Below are 21,286 nucleotides of genomic sequence, written 5' to 3' on the forward strand. Positions count from 1 at the left end.
TAGTTCACATTTTAAAATGTTTAAGTGCTTTGTCAGCCAACATCAATGTTTGTCTTCATAAACTTAGTTAAATATTGTTTTCATCTACTGTTTTGCTGATTTCAGATGAAATATGACCTATCATCATGTGGATCTCCTATTCCACCCATATTTTAATGAAAGTAGAATAACACAATATGTATTTGGTGAATCACTAGCAAATTACATCAGAAGCATTGCTTATTTTACTGTTGTTAATCTAACCATGCATTTATAAGGGATGTTGTCAATGTCTACATTTGGTGTGACAACACGCAGATAGTTAGACTTTGGTCAAATGTACTTCTCAAAGGATTGTAGTATAATCAGGGCTTGACATTCACTTTTTTGCTGACTAGCCACTATGGCTAGTTGTTTTCAAAAGTTAATCAACACTTTCACTGGCCACCACAACCAGCCATAGATATTTTTTATATTATCTCATAATTTGGCCGCAGATATATTAGGCTGCTGTCACTTTAAGACCTGATGCACGGATCCCTTATACTGTTACACATGCGTTTTCTTTCTCAACTGTTTACGTTTACTTAAAACATAACTGACTGTGTTTACATGAATACTCTCCAAGACTGGCATTTTGACATTATTTCATGTGTATTTGACTATTTATGCGCAATAATCAGCAAAAAAATGTAGTACTGAGAGGCGGCTTTATGTGCGTATACTTTGGGTGTGAGCTCAAAATCTGTGGGATTCTAAATAAAATTATGTGCAGTAAGCGCAATTTACCTAACCCACTTAGTTACTGTTGCTAACTCGGACAAACAAACGGATTTGCTATGTCTTACAATGACAGCTGTCAGTGTGAAAACCTCATCCCAAGATGTTTTGAACACAAAATGTAGCGTATTCCCCGTCTTAATGATGACCAAACTTTACTGATGGTTTATGAAGTTTATTACATTGTTTTTCACTCAAAAAAAAATCACCGTAAGAGCTGAACAAACAAAGCGTGCACATTAACATCTCATTCATAAACTCTCTCTCCGTTGCATTATCATTAACATACACAGCAAATTACACAAAACCACTTATACAACTAACAATAAACAAACATAAACAGACCATGCATGCCTTTTTGTGGGTACTGTTTATTTGTCCCTCAACTATAGTACAGATAATGCAGACCTTAAAAATATTTAAACTCACAGAAATATCAAAAATGTTTACAAAAACTAACTGAATGATAAAGAAGATTATGAAGCCTTATTACGATTGCAGATGATAACATCCAGGATCAACACTGTTCATGTACCGCAGGGTTAGGTTAAATTCATTTACATGTAACCATCTTAATATGGAGAGATACACTGAAATGTAGACCATCGTTTATGAGTTTTTGATCTAACTTACACCATTAAATGACGTGAGAACAGTTCGTTTAACTTTAATCGTAACTTAATGAGAGTATGAAAACCAAAAAACATCCTCTCAGGATACCTGGAATCAGTGTTACAGTACTTCAGGAAAATCGTTTTGCCATTATTGTTGCAGAAACACCAGCAAACCTATGAGAGCATCAGATTTTCCAGTGTTTCTCTATGGTGCTGAAACCTAAAGATGTCTGAGTTACGGTGCCCATGCAATTGATGCTCAACTGCTATTAGCTCACCTGCGTTCGAAGGGAGGGGCTTACCGATATGTCAATTCCATGCGGAGATTCAAGCCTGTAACACCTACAATATTCATCTGGAGCAAAGGAAACGAGCGAGTGTGGGGAGTAGTGTTGTCAAAATTACCGACCGCGAAACCAAATCGGTACTGAAATTTAAAAATGTGACGCTTTGAGCACTGTTGAGCTGTAATCGTAAACACCATCTGACTGGCCAAGGCGCTCACCTTATCTACCTGTGATTGGCTACAATGATGGACCTTGCTTTGTGCACTAGTGTGCAGTCAGGTTGTAACAGGAAGGTGCCATCCCCAAACAGTTTGGGAGCATGAAATTGTCCTAAATGTCTTGGCATGCTGAAGCATTAAGAATTCCTTTCACTGGAACTAAGGGGCCAAGCCCAAGACCCCCCCCCCCCCCCCCCCAACTTTACACTTGGCACAATGCAGTCAGGCAAGTACCGTTCTACTCAGACTTGTCTATCGGATTGCCAGAAGGAGAAGTGTGATTGGTCACTCCAGAGAGTCCATGGTAGCGTGCTTTACACCACTGTATTTCACACTTTGCATTACTATTGGTGATGTAAGGCTTGGATGCAGCTGATTGGCCATGCAAACCCATCCCATGAAGCTCTCTACGCACTGGTCTTGAGTAATCTGAAGGCCACACGAAGTTTGTAGGTCTGTAGATATTGACTAGCCTGACAAGCCAGACCCACATAGAGATGTTTGGTCTGGAAACTCACCATTGACAGGGCTCAATCCGAGGGGCGGGATAAACGGTTGTCTTTCAAACTCCCTTCTTAAGAATGACTTCAGTGCCGTTCTTTTCTCAGAGAAAAGCTTAACTCCAAGTCTTCCAGAGTCACGTTCAAAGCTGATTCGAAAGACCGCCGTTCGACAGTTTCTGTGTTTACTAGAAGAAGCACGCAAGCTCAACTCGGCCGTCATTATGTTAAGTTATGATGTGACTGGCCCAACCAGAGTTAGGTTTTTACAGCTCAGAAGTGTATTGAGAGTTGTTAGACGACACTCGCGGCAGATTAGATTTGCTGCCGCTAGGGTGCGTCTAGATTTCTAGGCTAGATATTGACTGCATTACACGTCACTGCTGAAATACACCCACATTTGGCAGGTTGGCGGGTGTTCATTTGAAGCCCTGAGTATAATATATTAATAGAGTACAGTGCAAGTGATATTGTTAACACTAACACTTGGCACATTTAAATAAGCAATAAAATCTGTAACGGGCCAAAGGGAATGCAATCCAAGTGAAACTATCTCAAATTCATGTAGTCCTGCTTAATATATTAACATCTTTATTGCAGCTGTGTGTATAAATTGACAGATGTTTTTTCCCTTGTTGACAGAAGTCAAGGAAATGAAACCAATAACGAGTCATGAATGTAAACACAACAGAAAACACAAAGGGACTAGTGCACTTTAACAAAGGTAAATTTCACAGTCCATAGATGCATCAAATGTGGCACTCTCATGTCAACCTGTAGATTAATGATCAATGGGGTGTGCATGTGATTTAAATATTACTGCTGTATTGTGTCCATGAGGCAGTGTTTAAGTATCGTTGAGATACTATTATAGATTTTTTTAATATTTTGAATTAGTTTTAGTTTTGGGTAACTATAATAACCCTCCTGTAAGGTCACTGGAAACAATAGTTAGTCTAAAAATAATTTCATCATGTTGTTTCAAACCATTATAACTTTCTATTTTCTATGGAATACAAAAAAGTTGTATTGCATAAGCAGTCCATATGACTTTTGTGCTATATGTAATCTGATCAGTCATTTGATCAGATCAGAACATAATTTAAGTCATTATTTGCTGAAGATCTTATTCAGAATCACAGTTTTTAAATCTCATTAATGCTCAGTTCATTTTTTTTATGCAGCCTCCAAATGCGTCCTTCGTTTCCTGTGCAAGGAGGATACAACAGATGGATCCTTCGTGGCTTAGCTTACCCCCAGAATTCAGGATGTTTTTGGGAGAAATTGCCAGATTACAGTTTTAAATGTAAGTATTAGGTCTCAACATACTCTAATATCTAATGATATTAGTGCTTCAAATGTTAACATGTATCTTAATAAGATCATTTATCATTTCATATAGTTTATACTCTTTATTATGTACAGGAATGGACCAAGGTGAACATATTTAGACAAGTTGTGAACCCTGTTTTGTTTTCAGACAGTTGAATAATTTTAGAAAAAGTCCAGTACAAACGTTACGTCCGCTTGTCGACTTCAGCTGACTCAGTTAGGTGACAAGAGCAATCATCCGTAGATTAGACCGCCCCGTTTAACAACACTCAGTCCGACCTTTGCGGACATCGAAGGCGTGGCGTTTGAAGTCCGTGTCCTTTGTAGGATGCAGCCTCTGAATTGGGATACAGCTTATGTGTGAGCTGTGAGGTTAAATAAGGTTATGGACTTCACTGCCTTTTTCTTCTGCTGATTTCTTTGCATGCTTTCTGACATCTGGTGGAAAGTGTTTGCTACTGCGTGTTTGCTATTGAATTTCCCTCGATGCAGGCAGGGTTTTTTAAAGGGGGGGTGAAACACTCAGTTTCAGTCAATCTCATGTCAATCTTGAGTACCTATAGAGTAGTATTGCATCCTTCATATCTCCGAAAAGTCTTTAGTTTTATCATATTTATAAAAGAAATATAGGCTGTACCGAGTCTTTCCGGAAAAAACCGAGCGCCTGGAGGCGTATCGTGTGGGCGGAGCTAAATAATGACGAATGTGCACAAAGCGGTGACGTCCTCAAGCGTGGAGAAACCCATCTATCTCAGCTAATACAGATAATGATCCACAATCAAATCTGAGGGAGAAATAAATTAAACAGGAGAAACGGCAACAGCAGGACGTCCGTCTCTGTGGTATGTAAGTTACTGTATTTAATGGCCTCTCCACATTTCTGTGTGTTTACTCGCAGTTTATGAGGACATGATTCGGTTTATGGACTATTGTATGCGACTAGACCTTAGAAGTAGCAAGCAAAACGGTTTTGCACGTCAGAATACTGTAACGTTATACAGAGAACAACAATGGAGTAACCGTTAGCGCATTTGAATGACGAAGCACGCGATCGTGTCGTTTACTGATGTTTACTCACGTGACGGTAGCCAATAGCAGAGACATTTGAAGCAGTTTAAGTTAACTCACCGTCGAAGCTTTATCGCTGGGACCGCTCCGTCAGAAACACACTTCTTTGGTATGATTTGGTAAAGTCCTGTGACAGCAGTGGCGTGTAAATCCATTTTGAGACGCAACTGAAACGATGTTGTGAAGCTTCCCGTCATTTCTGCGTTCAAATCGGTTCAAATGCAGCGCTGCCTTCCCGGAATGCTGTGCTGAAGCGTTGAAGTCGCTCGACGTCACCCATAGGAATAAAGTGGAGCGCGGCGCCGTTCACGGACGACTGGATCTGCATCTGAGAGACTGTTTACGCCGTGCTCCAGTCACGCGCGCGCGCACCCTACCGGGAGAAGAGCCCGTACGGCCCATACAAGGACCTTCCGCTCTGTCGACGTCAAGCCGAGCCATACTCGAAAAAAACTCGCCGAAACTTGTGAGAAACCGGAAGGAGTATTTTTGACACAGAAATACTCCATCAAACGTCCAACATTAGTTTTTGAAACTTTGTCTATGTTTAGGATGGGAATCCAAGTCTTTAACAGTGTAAAAAGCTCAGTATGCATGAAACAGCATTTCACCCCCCCCTTTAAAGGTATTTAGCCTAATGATCCCTCTCTTGGTAGATGGAAACAAAGCAGGATCCTATAAAAGACTTGAATTTAAATCTGGCCTATAATATCATGTGAGCCATGCATACTTGTAAATTTTATTTTACTGAATACATTTAATGTAGTACAAGTAAATATACTCTTGTAGTACCCATTATATGAATATATCCACACAAAAAAACAGCATAGAATAATTTAGAAATAGAAATAGGTGTGGTTTGCTACCCGTGCTCATGTTACCTGTCCTCCACACCCCGTGAACGCAACAGATAGCCTCAATTATTTGTTTGATACACTTTTTTTACAACATCCTGACACAAAGGTCAAATGGGTGGAGACTTTTGATCCATGATAGAGCATGTGTTTACTGTTTTACTGTTGCTTTTGTGCGGATCTCGTTGCCCTAACATTGTGTACATATATATAAATAACTCTCAGCCATAACACTTGATGGTGATATATATATATATATATATATATATATATATATATTTGATTCGCAAGCTTGATGAGCATAAAATAATTATTTGAAAAGCATTAAAAATAGTAATGTTTCCAAACTTTGGAAATATATATATCAATATCAATATATATATATCAATATCAATATCAATATATATATATATATATATATATATATATATATATATATATATATATATATATATATATATATATATATATATATATATATATATTTCCAAAGTTTGGAAACATTACTATTTTTAATGCTTTTCAAATAATTATTTTATGCTCATCAAGCTTGCGAATCAAAACACAGTGTATTGTGAAATATTATTACAGCACAGTTTAAAATAACGGTTTTCTATTTTAATATACGTTAAAATATAATTTATTTCTTTGATGCAAAGCTGCATTTTCAGTGTTATTACTCCAGATTCTTCAGGAATTAAAGAACATAACTCTCGAGGATCATTCATCTTTTCAAGAAAATACTCAGAGTTTCCAGACTTTTGACCAGTACTGTATTTATATATTTTAAAGATTTTAGTTTACAATATGTATGCTTAGTTACCCAAGAGAAGATATATGGGTTAAGGTTGGTTTATGTGTCGGTTCAGAATTAGTACCTAGTGATTACTCAGTTAATGTTTGGAGGTTGTTTACTGGCCCAAGCCGAAAAAGCCAACTCTACACACCAAACCATTTTACCACATGGCAGATCCCTGTTGCGTTGTATAAAGGCGTCTGAATGAATAATTGTAGGCCTGCATGTACCTGGGGCACTTCTGCCTTTGCTCAAAAGAGGGCGCCAGAGGAGAAGAGACTTCATTCAACTCTGTTTAGCCACATCTGTTGATTCCTCTGTGAATTTATTCAAAGTATATTCAAGATACATGTGTTATAAATATGAGTTAATACTTTAAACATATGCAAACATACTAAAACAAAAAACTAAATAAAAAAAAATAGAACAATAGTGTTACTGTTGAAGTTAAATATCATATTTGAGGCTTTCATGGCTCATATTGTTTGATATAGTGAGTATATGGAGCTTGAAGAAAAATAATTTTATTTAGTGGTATCTCTACCACTAATATGTCTTAGTAAGATGATATTTAAAATGCTTAGTTCTAGCGCTTTGAGTTTGAGAAAGAAGCACTACAAATAAAATGTATTATTATTATTTTTATGATCAAAACTGATGTAGTTTAGTCAAAAAGATGTAGTTTTATTGTGAGGAGCAAAACATAAAATGCCATGAATACAATGATGATTGCAAAATAACTGTTCGTCAAAAGCCTGGCGGATTTGATTTTCTAACGATTTATGTATGGATGATCTAAGCTGCTACAGTCCAGTAGTTGTTCATCTTGAAATATTACTAACAATATAAAAGTTATTCTTATTTTTACTTTATAAAATCAGTAAATATTTCACAGCATAAAGTCTCCTGAACCTTGAGCTGAATTGGGGATGTTTTTACAATTGTACCAAAAGGCCATTTACTTGCTAAAAGAGTATAAACTATCAATCAGACGACTGAAGAAATGGAGTAGATTGTGTGCAAAATGCTTTTTTAGCAAAGTTTTGTTCCTTTTGATTATTTAAAAGCCTTTCAAATTGGTGTATTTAGGAATTATAGGGTTAAAAACCAAATTAAGTCAAAATTAGAGTTCTATGACTAAAAATATTCTGGTTATGGATTTCATTCGCAGATATTTCTGTGGAAACCCTCCCTGTTCTCAGAAGGCTACCACCGTAAATCACTCATTCATACTATGGTGATCCCGTCTTTATGTTAACAATCCGTCCTGTCTTCCTCTTCCCTATTCTCTCGTTTCTCTCTCGGCACCTTTGCGCCCCTCCCTCGCTCCGCCGTTGTGTTTTTCTTCCTTTCTTCCACTCTCACCAGGTAACCAGACCTCCTGTGGGGGTGTTGAGTTTCCACTTTCCCAGAGAAGGAGACAATTTGAGCCTCACAAAGCCCACAAAAGCTGTTCGGCACCGTCCCTCCTCTCCCGCTCTCGGCCCTTTCTCCCTCTAATTCGCCACTGTCCCTGTGCCTTCCTCGCTATTCCCTTGGCATTTTATTTCTTTGCACTCTTTCTCTCTCTGTCTATCTCTTTCTTTTGGTTTGGATCAGATAAGCAGACAAAAAGTAATTGCAGGCCAACCGTGAAACACATCCACAAATTAACAAAAATCACACTCAGTGAGACTGAAAAGAAAGTGAATAAAATAAACAATGATTGGAATCTTCTCTGCTGAGCTGTCCTGCATCGCTCAATGCAAAACACTTGTGTGTGTATGTGTGCAGCTGGTCAGCAAAGAACAAGTGTAACTGAGTCGATGTGGCAGGCGGGGGGGAAAGATCTATATGAGTGTTGGTTTACAGTGCGCTATGATGACAGCAGTGGCACCGTGAGAGACAAGCCGAGATTCACCCTGTGACCTCTCATGCTGTCATTCACTGAGAAAAACACATCGTCATTATGGCCATTTGCTGCCGCTACAGGAGTAAATCACTTGCAAGTGAAACTTCGGGCAACTTTTGCCCACCCTCGTGACTTTTTTTCTTCTGTGAAATGCAGAAGGAGATGTTTTGTTCCATTAAGGCATGCAGTGAAATACTTTAATTTTGGTCTGGGATTCACAAAATCTATATCGTAACCCTCTGATGCTGTTTGGTAATTTTTGACCGACATATTTTACGGTTTGTTGTTTTTACGAATGTTTTACTCCAGTGGAATGGTACGCAACTTGGTAAAGGTTTTGGCACTAATTTCTATGTAAAGCACTTTGAATTGCCATTGGGTATGAAATGTGCTATACAAATAAACTTGCCTTGCCTTGCCTTGCCTTGCCACTATGGCACTATTAAATAAACAAACACAACATGGTCACGATTCGATAAGGTTAAGTGGTCCAGGCACACTTGTATTGTTCACAGTTATAAATTAGCACTTTGGAAACTATGGGAAATTCATTTAATCTAATGGAACCATTTGGTACTGCACACAAACAAAATGACTTACTGAAAGTAAGAAAATTATTCTCACAGTTTTAGAAAAAAAAAAGTATATATCATAGAAAAATAGAAAACTGTATTGTTGTGAATTTTTTCACAAGTTAACTGTTTAAAATGTTTTTCACTTCAGCAATAATCTGCCAAGTGTCTTTTTAAAAAGAGAACAAACTTAGTCTGTGCTCCAAAGCATATGAGATTTATGACCGTTTAAGTTGGAAATTTTATTTTCAGGTCCATGAATAACTGGATTATAACTACTGCATAAATATAATATAGTTCCATAAAATCCATAAAAAGACATCAAACTAACCAGAGGGTTAAGACTTGTGTACTGGCAAAACAGCATTTGTTCCTATTTTTATTAGTATATTCTATGTTGTTGAAAGAATGTTTTTTTTCCCACTGAAAAACAGTATTTTAGTGTTATTAAACAAGTTCTTTAAACAAGATGGCAAAATATTATTTTTATACATGTATACATTTTTTTCAAAGAATCCTGAAAACCAAAATGTATCATGGTTTCCACAAAAATATGCAGCAGAACAACCTATCTTAACATTGAAAATAATCATAAATGTTTCTTGAGCTGCAAATCTTCATATGATAATGATTTCTGAAGGACCATGTGACACTGAAGACTGGAGGAATGATGCTGAAAATTCAGCTTTGATCACACAAATAAATCACATTTTACTATATATTGTAATAATATTTCACAATATGACAGTATTTTTGATCAAATACATGCAGCCTTGATGAGTAGAAGATTTCTTGCATTAACCCTAAACTTTTGAACAGTAGTGTACGTTGATATATATATTTATTTAGATATAATAGTGCTTTTAAAGTGTTTTTGCAGCTCAACGGACCCTCATTTCATACTTCACTATATATGGAGAAAGAAAAGAAAGAAAGAAAAAACCCATCTTGGACATTCTGCCTGTTTCTTTTTGGGTTCCATGAAAGAAAGAACATGTAGGTGAGTAATTTATTTATTTAACTAAACAATCTATTTCCATTTTGAGTTGTGGTTGATGTAAAAGTGTATTGAGAGGCTGTGTGGAAGTGGTGGCTTTCCAAAAATAAAACGTTTAGTTTTGGCTGAATAAGTCTTGGCTTTATCAGCAGCCAAAATGGCAAAAATCAAGTCTGTTAAAACAGTCTCCCTAGATGAACGGCATAAACTGTATAAATGCTTTTGCAGGTTTAGAACAACTTGAAGAAACTGAAGAAGAATGCATATTCAGATTTAAGTACTCATCAAGTTTTTGCATTTTCTGGAGGATATGGATGGATGAATGGTGCGTCCGAATGCGAAACTCACTGCCACAATGGGGTAAATGGCATTATTTTGCAGTTGGTAGGATATTTAAGGTGGTTGCTTTCTGGCCCAAGTCAAAAGAAGTCTGATAGTTTGATATGATATATGCTATTTTGGTCTATGACTCCCTCCTTCACATAAGTCTTGGATTTTTTTTTGTGTATCAAGAAACATTGTGTTTACATTCATTGATAGATTTTGGGCCTTGGAATGAGCAATAGTTGTTTCCAAACATTAGCTGAAAGGGGCAAAAACAGAAAAAAAAAATATGTTTTTATTGTACTAAATAAGAAAGAAAGTGCTCCTATAACCTATGTCAATAGTTTCTAACAATTCTGGAAGATATTTTTTTTAGTATTATTGAAACATTGAAATGCAGTATATATGGCCATTTGTTGCAATTTATTTGTTGGTTGATATATTAAAGTCTTGCATGTAAGGAACAATCTGAAATATATTTGTAATGCTAATTTGTAATAATAGCAAGACTTTCAGTGAATAATGACTTAAATATCACACAAGTTGGTGCTTTTTCAATCTTTTTGTAATTTGACAGCTCTTAAGCTTTCATTAAATGGAAAAGAGCTGCCTGTACATTCTGCCTAACATCTGTTTTTATGTTTCACAGATGAAAGAAAGTGAAATGGGTTTGCAACAAGTCAGGAAGCAATGCCAGAATTTTCATTTCTGTGTGAACTATCCCTTTAAGAGCTCACCAATCTGATCCACCTGATCGGACGTATGTTAAACAAATAAAAAGAAGTAAAAATAAATGTGCCTTGGTCAGTAGGGGGTTCCCATGTCCTCCATCTTGACCCCCGTCACTAGTAACCCATTCACTAACCAGGCAGGGTGAACCCACCCCATCCCACAGAGAGAGGGAACGCTATGACCCTATAAATAGAGGAGAGGAATGGTGGTGATATGTTGAAGGAAGGAGGGGGGTATGGAAAAAGGATTAAGAGAGATATTCGGCTGGTGGTCGGGCTGTTCTTGCCGACCGAGGATCTCTGACTCAGGTAATCCGGATAGGAGAGATGTCACATGGGAGTTTCGTGCAATCTTGATGACAGTAAAATGGGCGTTGATACGCACATTGTCTCTCTTCTGTTTATCTCTCTTCCTTTTGACAGTGGTGCTGCGCCTTCCCCTGAGGATGGGAAGTGTTTTCACCATTGGAAGTAAAGGTGTGATGACACAGGAAAGACATCGCGTTCAGTTGCTTTATATCCTGATTGAAAGTAGCATTGCTTCTTCATTGGCTCATTGGATACTCTTATTCAATCAGAGTTCACTCCTTGGCAACATCATTTATTTTGACAAAATTTACAGGTAGCCTAGATCTTTTTGGAAATTGAACCTTTTAAGCTATATAACTATAACTACTGCTATATATAGTACAGGCCAAAAGTTTGGACACATTACTATTTGTATTTTTTTTTAAAGAAGTTTCTTCTGCTCATCAAAGCCTAGATTTATTTGATCAAAAATACAGATTTTTTTTTTTATATTGTGATATATTACTACAATTTAAAATATTTGGTTTTCAATTTATTATACTATAAATTATCATTTATTTCTGTGATGCAAAGCTGAATTTTCAGGATCGTTCCTCCAGTCTTCAGTGTCACATGATCCTGCAGAAATCATTCTAATATGATGTTTCATTTTCCAAGTTGGAAACAGTTTTGCTGCTTAATATTAAGAGATTCTAACAACTCTCAATACAGTTCTGAGCTGTAAAAACCAAACTCTAGTCACATCGTGTATAGAGTCGGTGGGCGGGGCTTAACATAATGACGGCCGAGTTGCACTTGCGTGCTTCTAGTAAGAAGGGTTATAACCGACCGCGAACGGCAGTCTTTCGAATCAGCTTTGACCGCGACTCTGGAAGACTTGGAGTTAAGCTTTTCTCTGAGAAAAGAACGGCACTGAAGTCATTCTTAAGAAGGGAAGATGTGTTCGGAGTTTTGCCGACCGGATACGGTGAATGTTTAATCTATCAACAAGCTCCACTTCCCCTTCGTTGCTCTGGTTGGTTGTAGCGCTATCCTATCGCGTGCAGAGGGAGTTTGAACGACAACCGTTTATCCGCCCTTCAGATTGAGCTGTCAATGGTGAGTTTCCAGACCAAACATCTTGCTGTGGGTCTGGCTTGTCAGGCTAATTAACAGCTAGACTGGGTAAACCAAGCCTGATCTGCCAGCAATTTGATTTCGCCCGGCAACTCTGTACATTCATTTCTACTGCTTCTATTTCACTTTTGCGGGAGCCATTCACAGACTGGCTTATCCACCTGGTGCGCAATTGGCGGGTTAAACACAATGACGGATAGAGAAGCGATGAGTTGATCACGCCTCTTGTGGTCTAATTAGTTAAAGGACTATCCAATTGCATACAGAGTCATTTGAATTATACTCGTTGATCACGCCTCTTGTGCAGTAGAAAATACAGAGCAGACTCCCCAGACCGATGTTTAATTTCAAATTCAGACAAATTAACAACATAATTTTGTTAAGAGTTGCAAACAAGGAACATGCATGAAAACAAGAGGCGGGATTTATCGCAAGAACCAATCATAGCGCAATTCATTCTCAATCACCCCCCACTAAACGCTGCACGCTTTAGGTGGTCTGTTAAAAGTCAATGGACTCATGGGAGGCAAGAGAGTCTCCTGTTGTAACTTCACCTGCGGGTGTCGCTGTTGGACACTGTTACTTTATAAAAACGAGCGGTTTCTACAGTTTTTTTTAATGTAAAATGTTTAATATCTGTGCTGTTTTATTTCTCCATCCTGTTTTTTTTAGGAGGCACTGCCTCCCTTGCCTCTTCCGAGGAAATGCCCCTGATATAAAAAGTCTGATAAGTAAATCCTCATATTAGAATGATTTCTGAAGGATCATGTGACACTGAAGGCTCAAGTAATGATGCTGAAAATTCAGCTTTGATCACAGGAATAAAAAAAAAAATATATATATATAGTTTTTTAATTGTAATAATATTTCACAATTTCCCTGTTTTTAATTTTTTCAAATGCAGTCTCTGTGAGCATAAGACTTCTTTAAAAAAAGATAGCACACTTTTGAACAGTAGCATATATCTATAGCCATTATAGTGACTTCTCACTCTTTCGCTTTTGCAGTTTGTCAAAGTAGACAAGGGAGGAAAAGACAAAGAGGCCAGAAGTTAGGCCTCCTTTCCTACTTAACAGAATGAGGGAGCAGATCTCAGGGTTGACCGAGGTTAAGCAACAATAGCATGAGAAACACTCAGTCAAAAGAGCCACAGGAGTGATGAATGACCAAGAAAATCAGACTAGTTTTGTGTTTCTTCAAGTGGAGGGAAAGAAAAAGTGGGAAGAAATAGAGCAAAACATTTCGCCATCATGTTTCATAGGACTATTTTATGATATAGTAAACTTTTATAATGCAAAGCTAAATCAATCAACATTATTGTGGAAAAAAAGCATAAGCTCTAGCACTCCAATAAATATTTCTCAGGGTTAGTTTATTTCTGAAAGTCAGTTTCTTTTAATGTTAATGCATGTTGTCAAACTATATGGGGAAAATTGTCACATTGGATAGGAAAATGTAATTTTATATTTAGCTAATAATATAAAAGGTAAAATAGTGTTTTAGCCAACAGAAATTGTTATAAATAAATTAGGTAAAATGACAGCAACTTGCCCAAATCTGACATTTTTATTAAACACAATTCAGCCTTTATTATATACAAACCCGATTCTAAAAAAGTTGGAACACTATACAAATTGTGATTAAAAACAGAATGCAATGCAAATTTTGATATTTTATTCAGAATACTACATATTCTTCATTTCTCTAAACTAAGAAAATATATCATTTTAAAGGAACAATAAGTTGATTTTAAATTTCATGGCATCAACACACCTCAAAAAAGTTGGAACAAGGCCATGTTCACCACTGTGTGGCATCCCCTCTTCTTTTTATAACAGTCTGCAAACATCTGGGGACTAATGAGACAATTTGCTCAAGTTTAGGAATAGGAATGTTGTCTAATACAGGCTTCTAGCTGCTCAACTGTCTTAGGTCTTCTTTGTCACATCTTCCTCTTTATGATGTGCCAAATGTTTTCTATGGGTGAAAGATCTCGACTGCAGGCTGGCTATTTCAGTACCCAGATCCTTCTTCTACGCAGCCATGATGTTGTAATTGATGCAGTATATGGTCTGGCAGTCATGTTGAAAAATGCAAGGTCTTCCCTGTAAGAGACATCGTCTGGATGGGAGCATATGTTGTTCTAGAACTTGGATATACCTTTCAGCATTGACTGCCCATGCCACACACACTCATTCAACCCCATACCATCAGAGATGCAGGCTTCTGAACTGAGCGCTGATAACAACTTGGGTTGTCTTTGTCCTCTTTGGTCCGGATGACATGGTGTCCCAGTTTTTCAAAAAGAACTTCAACTACAGAACCGTTTTTCACTTTGCCTCAGTCCATTTTAAACGAGACTTGGCCCAGAGAATACGCCTGCGCTTCTGGATCATGTTTAGATATGGCTTCTTGTTTGACCTATAGAGTTTTAGCCGGCTACGGCGAATGGCACACTGGATAGTGCTCACCGACAATGTTTTCTGGAAGTATTCCTGAGCCCATGTTGTGATTTCCATTACAGTATTCCTGTATGGTATGCAGTGCCATCTAAGTGCCCAAAGATCACGGGCATCCAGTATGGTTTTCGTCCTTGACCCTTAGGCACAGAGATTGTTCCAGATTCTCTGAATCTTTTGATGATATTATGCACTGTAGATGATGATAACTTCAAAAATCTTTGTTGCATTTTTTCTCAGAGAAATGTTGATATTGCTCCACTATTTTTCGCCACAGCATTGGGGGAATTGGTGATCCTCTGCCCATCTTGACTTCCGAGAGACACTGCCACTCTGAGAGGCTCTTTATATACCCAATCATGTTGCCAATAGACCTAATAAGTTGCAGATTGGTCCTCCAGCTGTACCTTATGTACATTTAACTTTTCTGGCCTCTTATTGCTACCTGTCCCAAATTTTTTGGAATGTGTAGCTCTCATGAAATCCAAAATGAGCCAATATTTGGCATGACATTTCAAAATGCCTCACTTTCAACATTTAATATGTTATAGATATTCTATTGTGAATAAAATATGCATTTATGGAATTTGTAAATTATTGCATTCATTTTTTATTCACAATTTGTAGTGTCTCAACTTTTTTGGAATCAGGTTTGTATAGTTTACTTTGATTTGAATGTTATATAGCACTTTTTACAATGCAGATTGTTTCAAAGCAGCTTCAGTGTTAATAGGAAAATAATGCAACGTTGCTTGCCAGGCAAAGTTGGCAAGGAACCAAAACTCCATCAGGTGACAGAATGGAGAAAAAAACCTCGGGAGAAACAAGGCTCAATCGGGGTGTCAGTTCTCCTTTGGCCAATGACCAAACGGGGTATGATTATGATTCAGGCAACATTACAAATCAGAAGTCATATTAGATCAGAACATTCAGAATAGTTGTCCAGTTCCATCTGGTTGAAGATCAGAGTCATCACGGTGTGTGTGTGTGTGTGTGTGTGTGTGTGTGTGTGTGTGTGTGTGTGTGTGTGGCTTTATAATGTAACAAAAGCTATATTTAAATTTCAATATTTATTTATACAGCCCTTTACAACACTTAAAGTGAACCAAAGTGCTTTCCAATAAAAATAATAAGACAACTAATAAAACAAAACTTCAATAAAAAAAAAAAAAGCAAAAACAATCCTGTGCTTCTGACAGTTTTGAAGTAGATGTTGAAACCAACATACAAAGGCACCACTAGAGAAAACAAGAATTTGTGTAATTAAACTTCTGACCTGGAATCTTATAGTGACCAACTATGAACTGTGACAACTAGCCCCGTTCCCCTATTAAAAATGGCTCTGTTTATCTTTTCTGTGGTATAACTTCTGGTATAACTGGCTTTCATCTCTTTTGTATCGTTCCAGTGTCTGATTCATTAACCAACTACAGTGTTTGAGACGCCAGCCAAGTGCAAAATAATAAAAGTTGCAAATAAAAAACTATTTTCTCCCGCTGTTCAGCCATTGAGGTACTTAAACTGCACACTTCTCATAATGAGGCCTATTCATGAGGCTACTATAGTCCAGATTCGTCATTAATGCATCTTGTCTCATCTTTTCTCCCATTTTGTTTTCAACCTCTTCTCAACCCCCTTTTCAAACTAATTCCTTCCCCTCCCCCTCTCTCTCTTTCTCTTTATTCAAAGCCATTGATCATGCATGCAGAAATTTAGCACGCCCATAGCTCCAGTCGGGAGCGCTGGGGCGCTGTCCTACATACTGCTTCTCCACACACTCATCCTGAGACCACAATCAAATACACACACGCACACACAGGGCAACCGCGCTGACAAACCCCTGAGCCGTGATATATAAGCACGCAAATTTTTTACAAATTGTGGCATGATCGGCCCATGAACTGCTCTCAAAACTTTTGCTGCAGAAGTTTTATTTTGGATCTGATCATTCTCTCTCTGTATTTCTCCGTTGTAGTTTCCTTTAGCAGGTGCACTTCTGCTCTTTTTTTAAATTTTATTAAAAGAACTGGCTTCTGTATGAAAAAATACTTCTTTCCCTCAAGTTTCTTTGAATAAAAGTGTTTTCTTTTTTTCAAAAATGTAATATAAATCTAGTATGCATGTTTTTTTGCATACATTTGTCTTACGCATTACTCAAGTAAACACATTGGGAAACATAAAACCAATATTTTATTTTCCACATTTTAGATGCTTTGTAAAACAAATAGTTGTTTATGGGATCATCATCATCTTTTAAATTATATTTCAAGGCCAGAAGAATATGCTCACTTTTTGAAACTGGCTTTAATAACCCAAAATATTAGACTACTTGTCAAGCCCCAAGCCTCTGAATTGCATTTACTCATTTATATATCTTTTTAATAAATCACTAAACAACAAAACACAAAAAATGACAACAATACCACGTGAGATACTGTTGTTTACGAGGAACAATGAACACCTCTCTGAGGACTACGAATGGTTGTGGTCAGTCAGTCAGTCCCACCCACACATGCGAACCACCAATCACCTGCTCTTGATTTTGTGCCAAATCAGGCCGGCTGGAATCCAGACCACCAATCACCAAACTCTCCCTGATGCTGAATGATATTGGCTGCTGTTTGGCTATAGACAGCGCTGGCTAGTTTGGTTGATGGTACACACAATAGATCAAGTGCTATCCGGTCATGAATATGCGTCATGAATATTATCTATCTATCTATCTATCTATCTATCTATCTATCTATCTATCTATCTATCTATCTATCTATCTATCTATCTATCTATCTATCTATCTATCTATCTATCTATCTATCTATCTATCTATCTATCTATCTATCTATCTATCTATCTATCTATCTGTCTGTCTGTCTGTCTGTCTGTCTGTCTGTCTGTCTGTCTGTCTGTCTGTCTGTCTGTCTGTCTGTCTGTCTGTCTGTCTATCTATCCATCCATCCATCCATCCATTTTTATTTTCATTGTCATTCTGACCACTTTTCTTTCATATCTATCTATCTATCTATCTATCTATCTATCTATCTATCTATCTATCTATCTATCTATCTATCTATCTATCTATCTATCTATCTATCTATCTATCTATCTATCTATCTATCTATCTATCTATCCGTCCATCGTTTTAGGCCTATATCATTTTGTTTGTCTATCTAGTGTATGTTCGTTTGTCTCTTTCTCCAGACTGACCACGTTTCGACTCTGCTACTGTACAACAGCACATGAAAGCAGGCGGGGGCGGGGCCAGTAAGAAATCGAGGGCGGAGCCGACAACGAGTCCGGGAAAAGTCAAACGGGAGGCGGTGCCTCCGTGTCTGCGCAAGCCACGCTTGGGCCGTCCTCCTCCAGACGGGCCCCTCCCTCCCCCACCCCCTCGGGCCACCCGCTCTTGAGTTGGAGACTCCTGGCTCCCGTTCGGCTCACAGTCCGGGCAACAGAGGGACACAGGAATGGACACAGAAGGGAGTCAGAGCAGCCTGTCGTCCTCCACGCAGGACTCACCGCACGACCCCTGGTAAAGCCTCCATTCTGCGCGCTCCGTTTGACTTTTCCTTGCGAACGGGAGATCTATATATACATATAGCATATACAAACCTGAGAGTTTTGGGACCAGGAGGGAAGAGACCACCGGAGACAAAAGACAGAAGCGCGGGTCGCTTTACGAAAGAGCGAAAATGGAAACAATGTAACAGCCAGGAGCTTCAGTGTTACATTGTTTCCATGTTCCCTCTTTGAGGGACGCGCGCTGTTACATTGTTTCCATCTGTTACATTTGGAACTGTTACATTGTTTCCAGCATGTTGTATTTTTACATTCCATTTCGCATTTTCAAAAGGGGATGATCGAACTTATTACTTTTTAGAGGAGAGAAAATAATTAATTCTGCGTTTTCATTGGAAATAACGGCACCCATCCATCCATCATGGCCGCATTTCACTTTTCCACTTGATTTATTGTTATTTCGGCTGGTTGATTACTGTATTTACACGTGCATCAGTAATCGGTAGCGTTTCAGAAGACGTTCACATGTCTGATCTGCCTCTGTTTTTCACCTTTCAGCAAAATGTTCATCGGCGGACTGAGCTGGCAGACGACACAAGGTGAGACACGCGTGATCTTCTGTCCTGCGTGCTACTTCCACAAAAGTCTAATGCACGGCTTGCTATGAGCTCATATGAGCATTAAAGAGCATGTTTTCTTTCAATATGGTTGTTTGGATAGAAACAGAAAGCAAATAGTTCATGCACCGTGAAATCAAAGCATTCATTCAACGCACGAGCCAAAAGCGCTAGATTTCCTTTACACAGAGGAAGATTAATAGATCACTACTTGACATGTTTTATCATAAAACTTACTACACACAGCTACGGACGATCTATAGAAATGAGCTCGTGGTGATTTTGAGGTGAAAGCAAGGGCGCTAGCGAGGAAGCACTGATGTGGTTGAATAAATGCAACACGCAGAGTGGAAAATCTCTCTTGAGTGCAAGCGCACTATGTATGCATGCGTTGTTATTCAAATACCCAGCTTAACTCAGAACATTATAATGAGAATGCTTACCAGAGCTTTATAACGAGCACTATTATTGAGATGCAAAGTGGTCACAGATGAGCAGTCTCAATGCTAGTAGCAGCGAGCTCCTTGTTTAAAGTACACCAAACACCATTTGTGCCGCTAAACTGGTGTTGTGACATCAATGCATTGTGTTTGTCTTTCTCCAGAGGGACTGAAGGAATACTTTTGTAAATTCGGCGAGGTGAAGGAGTGTATGGTGATGCGGGATCCGGTTACGAAGCGGTCGAGGTGAGGGGGAGGCGCGCGCACATCCACTGCTGACTTGTTTGTGTGTTTGTAACTTAATTCTTATGCGTAATGTGTGTGCATGCACTGCTTTTCCGCAGGGGGTTTGGATTTGTCACCTATGTAGACCAGACCGGTGTGGATAAAGTTTTGGCCCAAAACAGACACGAGTTGGATTCAAAAACGGTGAGTTTTTTGTTTTGTTTTTTTGTATCATTCGTTTTATGCGGTATAACAGTTGTTTATTTCATATAAATGCGGACACACCGCATGCTCCCCCCCCTAAAATAACAATCCAGCAGTGTGACCTGTGGTTCTAGCATGCTCTGCGAGGGTCAGTGTTTCATCCCACCTGGCCACATAATCTTTAGTTTATTCCCTTGCAAGACTGAAGCACTTCAGTGGGATGGTTGCTTTGGCGGTGGTTTTCGTTTCCTCAGATCATTTTAACTCCACATGCACGAGGCGCGAGCTCCGTTCCAGCAGGTCTGTGTGGCGCAGAGCGCGCCACATGAAAGCGTTCTTTCTCGCTTTTCATCGCCATGGCAACCAGGGGAGCGAAACGGGGCAGAATCAAACTTTCCGAAATCTTCTAGGATTCGATTCGACATTCCAAAAGTGTCGCGTAGGCGCATGCATGCACTTTAAAAACCTCGGTAAACAGTCAAGCATTTAGTTTTATTATTACTAAAAACTATATCATGCCTATGGTAATAAGATGGGGTTCATCTATTATGGTACTTATCAAATCCCACTGAAGTGCACCTATCAAATACATTCCACTCAAGTATTATGTATATTTTCTAACTTATATTTTAACTTTTTTTCATTACCAATCTGCTTTTTACATTTTGTATACATTATATGATATTCAACTGGAAGTCAGTTTAATATGATTTGAAATGTACATCTAATTTGATTAATCTTCAAAATTTAAATGGAAATTGTTTTACAGTGTTTAAATCTATTAAATTAACTGGATAGTTTGACCTAGTTTGGTCAAGTTGTCTAGTTTGAACAGCACGCAAAAAATGTTAACCTGACATGGGCTGAATCTTTGCATATGCATAAACAACATGAGAAGTGATTTACCATGGAGCCAAACACATTGCTAAAAGTTAAATATTAGTATTAGCCATAATATGTTACTGGTGAATTTATAGTACTGTAAAGTTTGATTGGTCGAACAGCCTTTGACATCAAATGTAGAGCTTTTTCTCATCCATTTTAACAGTTTAGATTGCAAATTTTGCTATTATGGCGATTATACATGTTGGCATTTTTTCATCCCTGATGTCTGTGACCCAATCAGAACAGATATGTACCTAATATTTTGGGATGCAAACAGATCCATGACTACTATGGTAATGGCATGTCTTTACAGTTGTCATAATATTTAATTAAAAATACTACAAAAATACTCTTAATGCTCAAAATACTCTTAAAAATAAAGATTCTCTAGTTTTGCAGGGATGCCATTGAAGAACCATTTTGGTCTTTTATTTTATTTTAATATCCTAAAGAACCTTTTTCCAGTATAAAGACCTTTTGGAATGCATGTTAAAGGTTCTTAATGGAACCATTAATGCCAATAAAGAACCTTTATTATTATATTATATTATTACAGAACCATGGTGGTTTTA

The 21,286-nt window shown here is 38.0% G+C and overlaps 2 protein-coding genes across 3 annotated transcripts in view; one reads left to right on the forward strand and one right to left on the reverse strand.

Moving 5' to 3' along the window:
• Window positions 1-21,286, reverse strand: part of crybb3 (crystallin, beta B3) — a 783,391-nt gene that overhangs the window by 53,120 nt on the left and 708,985 nt on the right. The window lies entirely within an intron of this gene.
• The window catches only part of LOC137071528 (RNA-binding protein Musashi homolog 1-like), a 45,196-nt gene continuing 42,128 nt past the window's right edge, over window positions 18,219-21,286 (forward strand). Inside the window, exons 1-4 of the mRNA XM_067439620.1 lie at window positions 18,219-18,356; window positions 18,902-18,942; window positions 19,565-19,646; window positions 19,745-19,829. Coding sequence (XP_067295721.1) covers window positions 18,292-18,356; window positions 18,902-18,942; window positions 19,565-19,646; window positions 19,745-19,829 — 273 coding nt within the window. The 5' untranslated portion in view covers window positions 18,219-18,291. The remainder of the gene's footprint in view (window positions 18,357-18,901; window positions 18,943-19,564; window positions 19,647-19,744; window positions 19,830-21,286) is intronic.

Source organism: Pseudorasbora parva, chromosome 3, assembly GCF_024679245.1.
Source record: "Pseudorasbora parva isolate DD20220531a chromosome 3, ASM2467924v1, whole genome shotgun sequence".
NCBI lineage: Eukaryota > Metazoa > Chordata > Actinopteri > Cypriniformes > Gobionidae > Pseudorasbora > Pseudorasbora parva.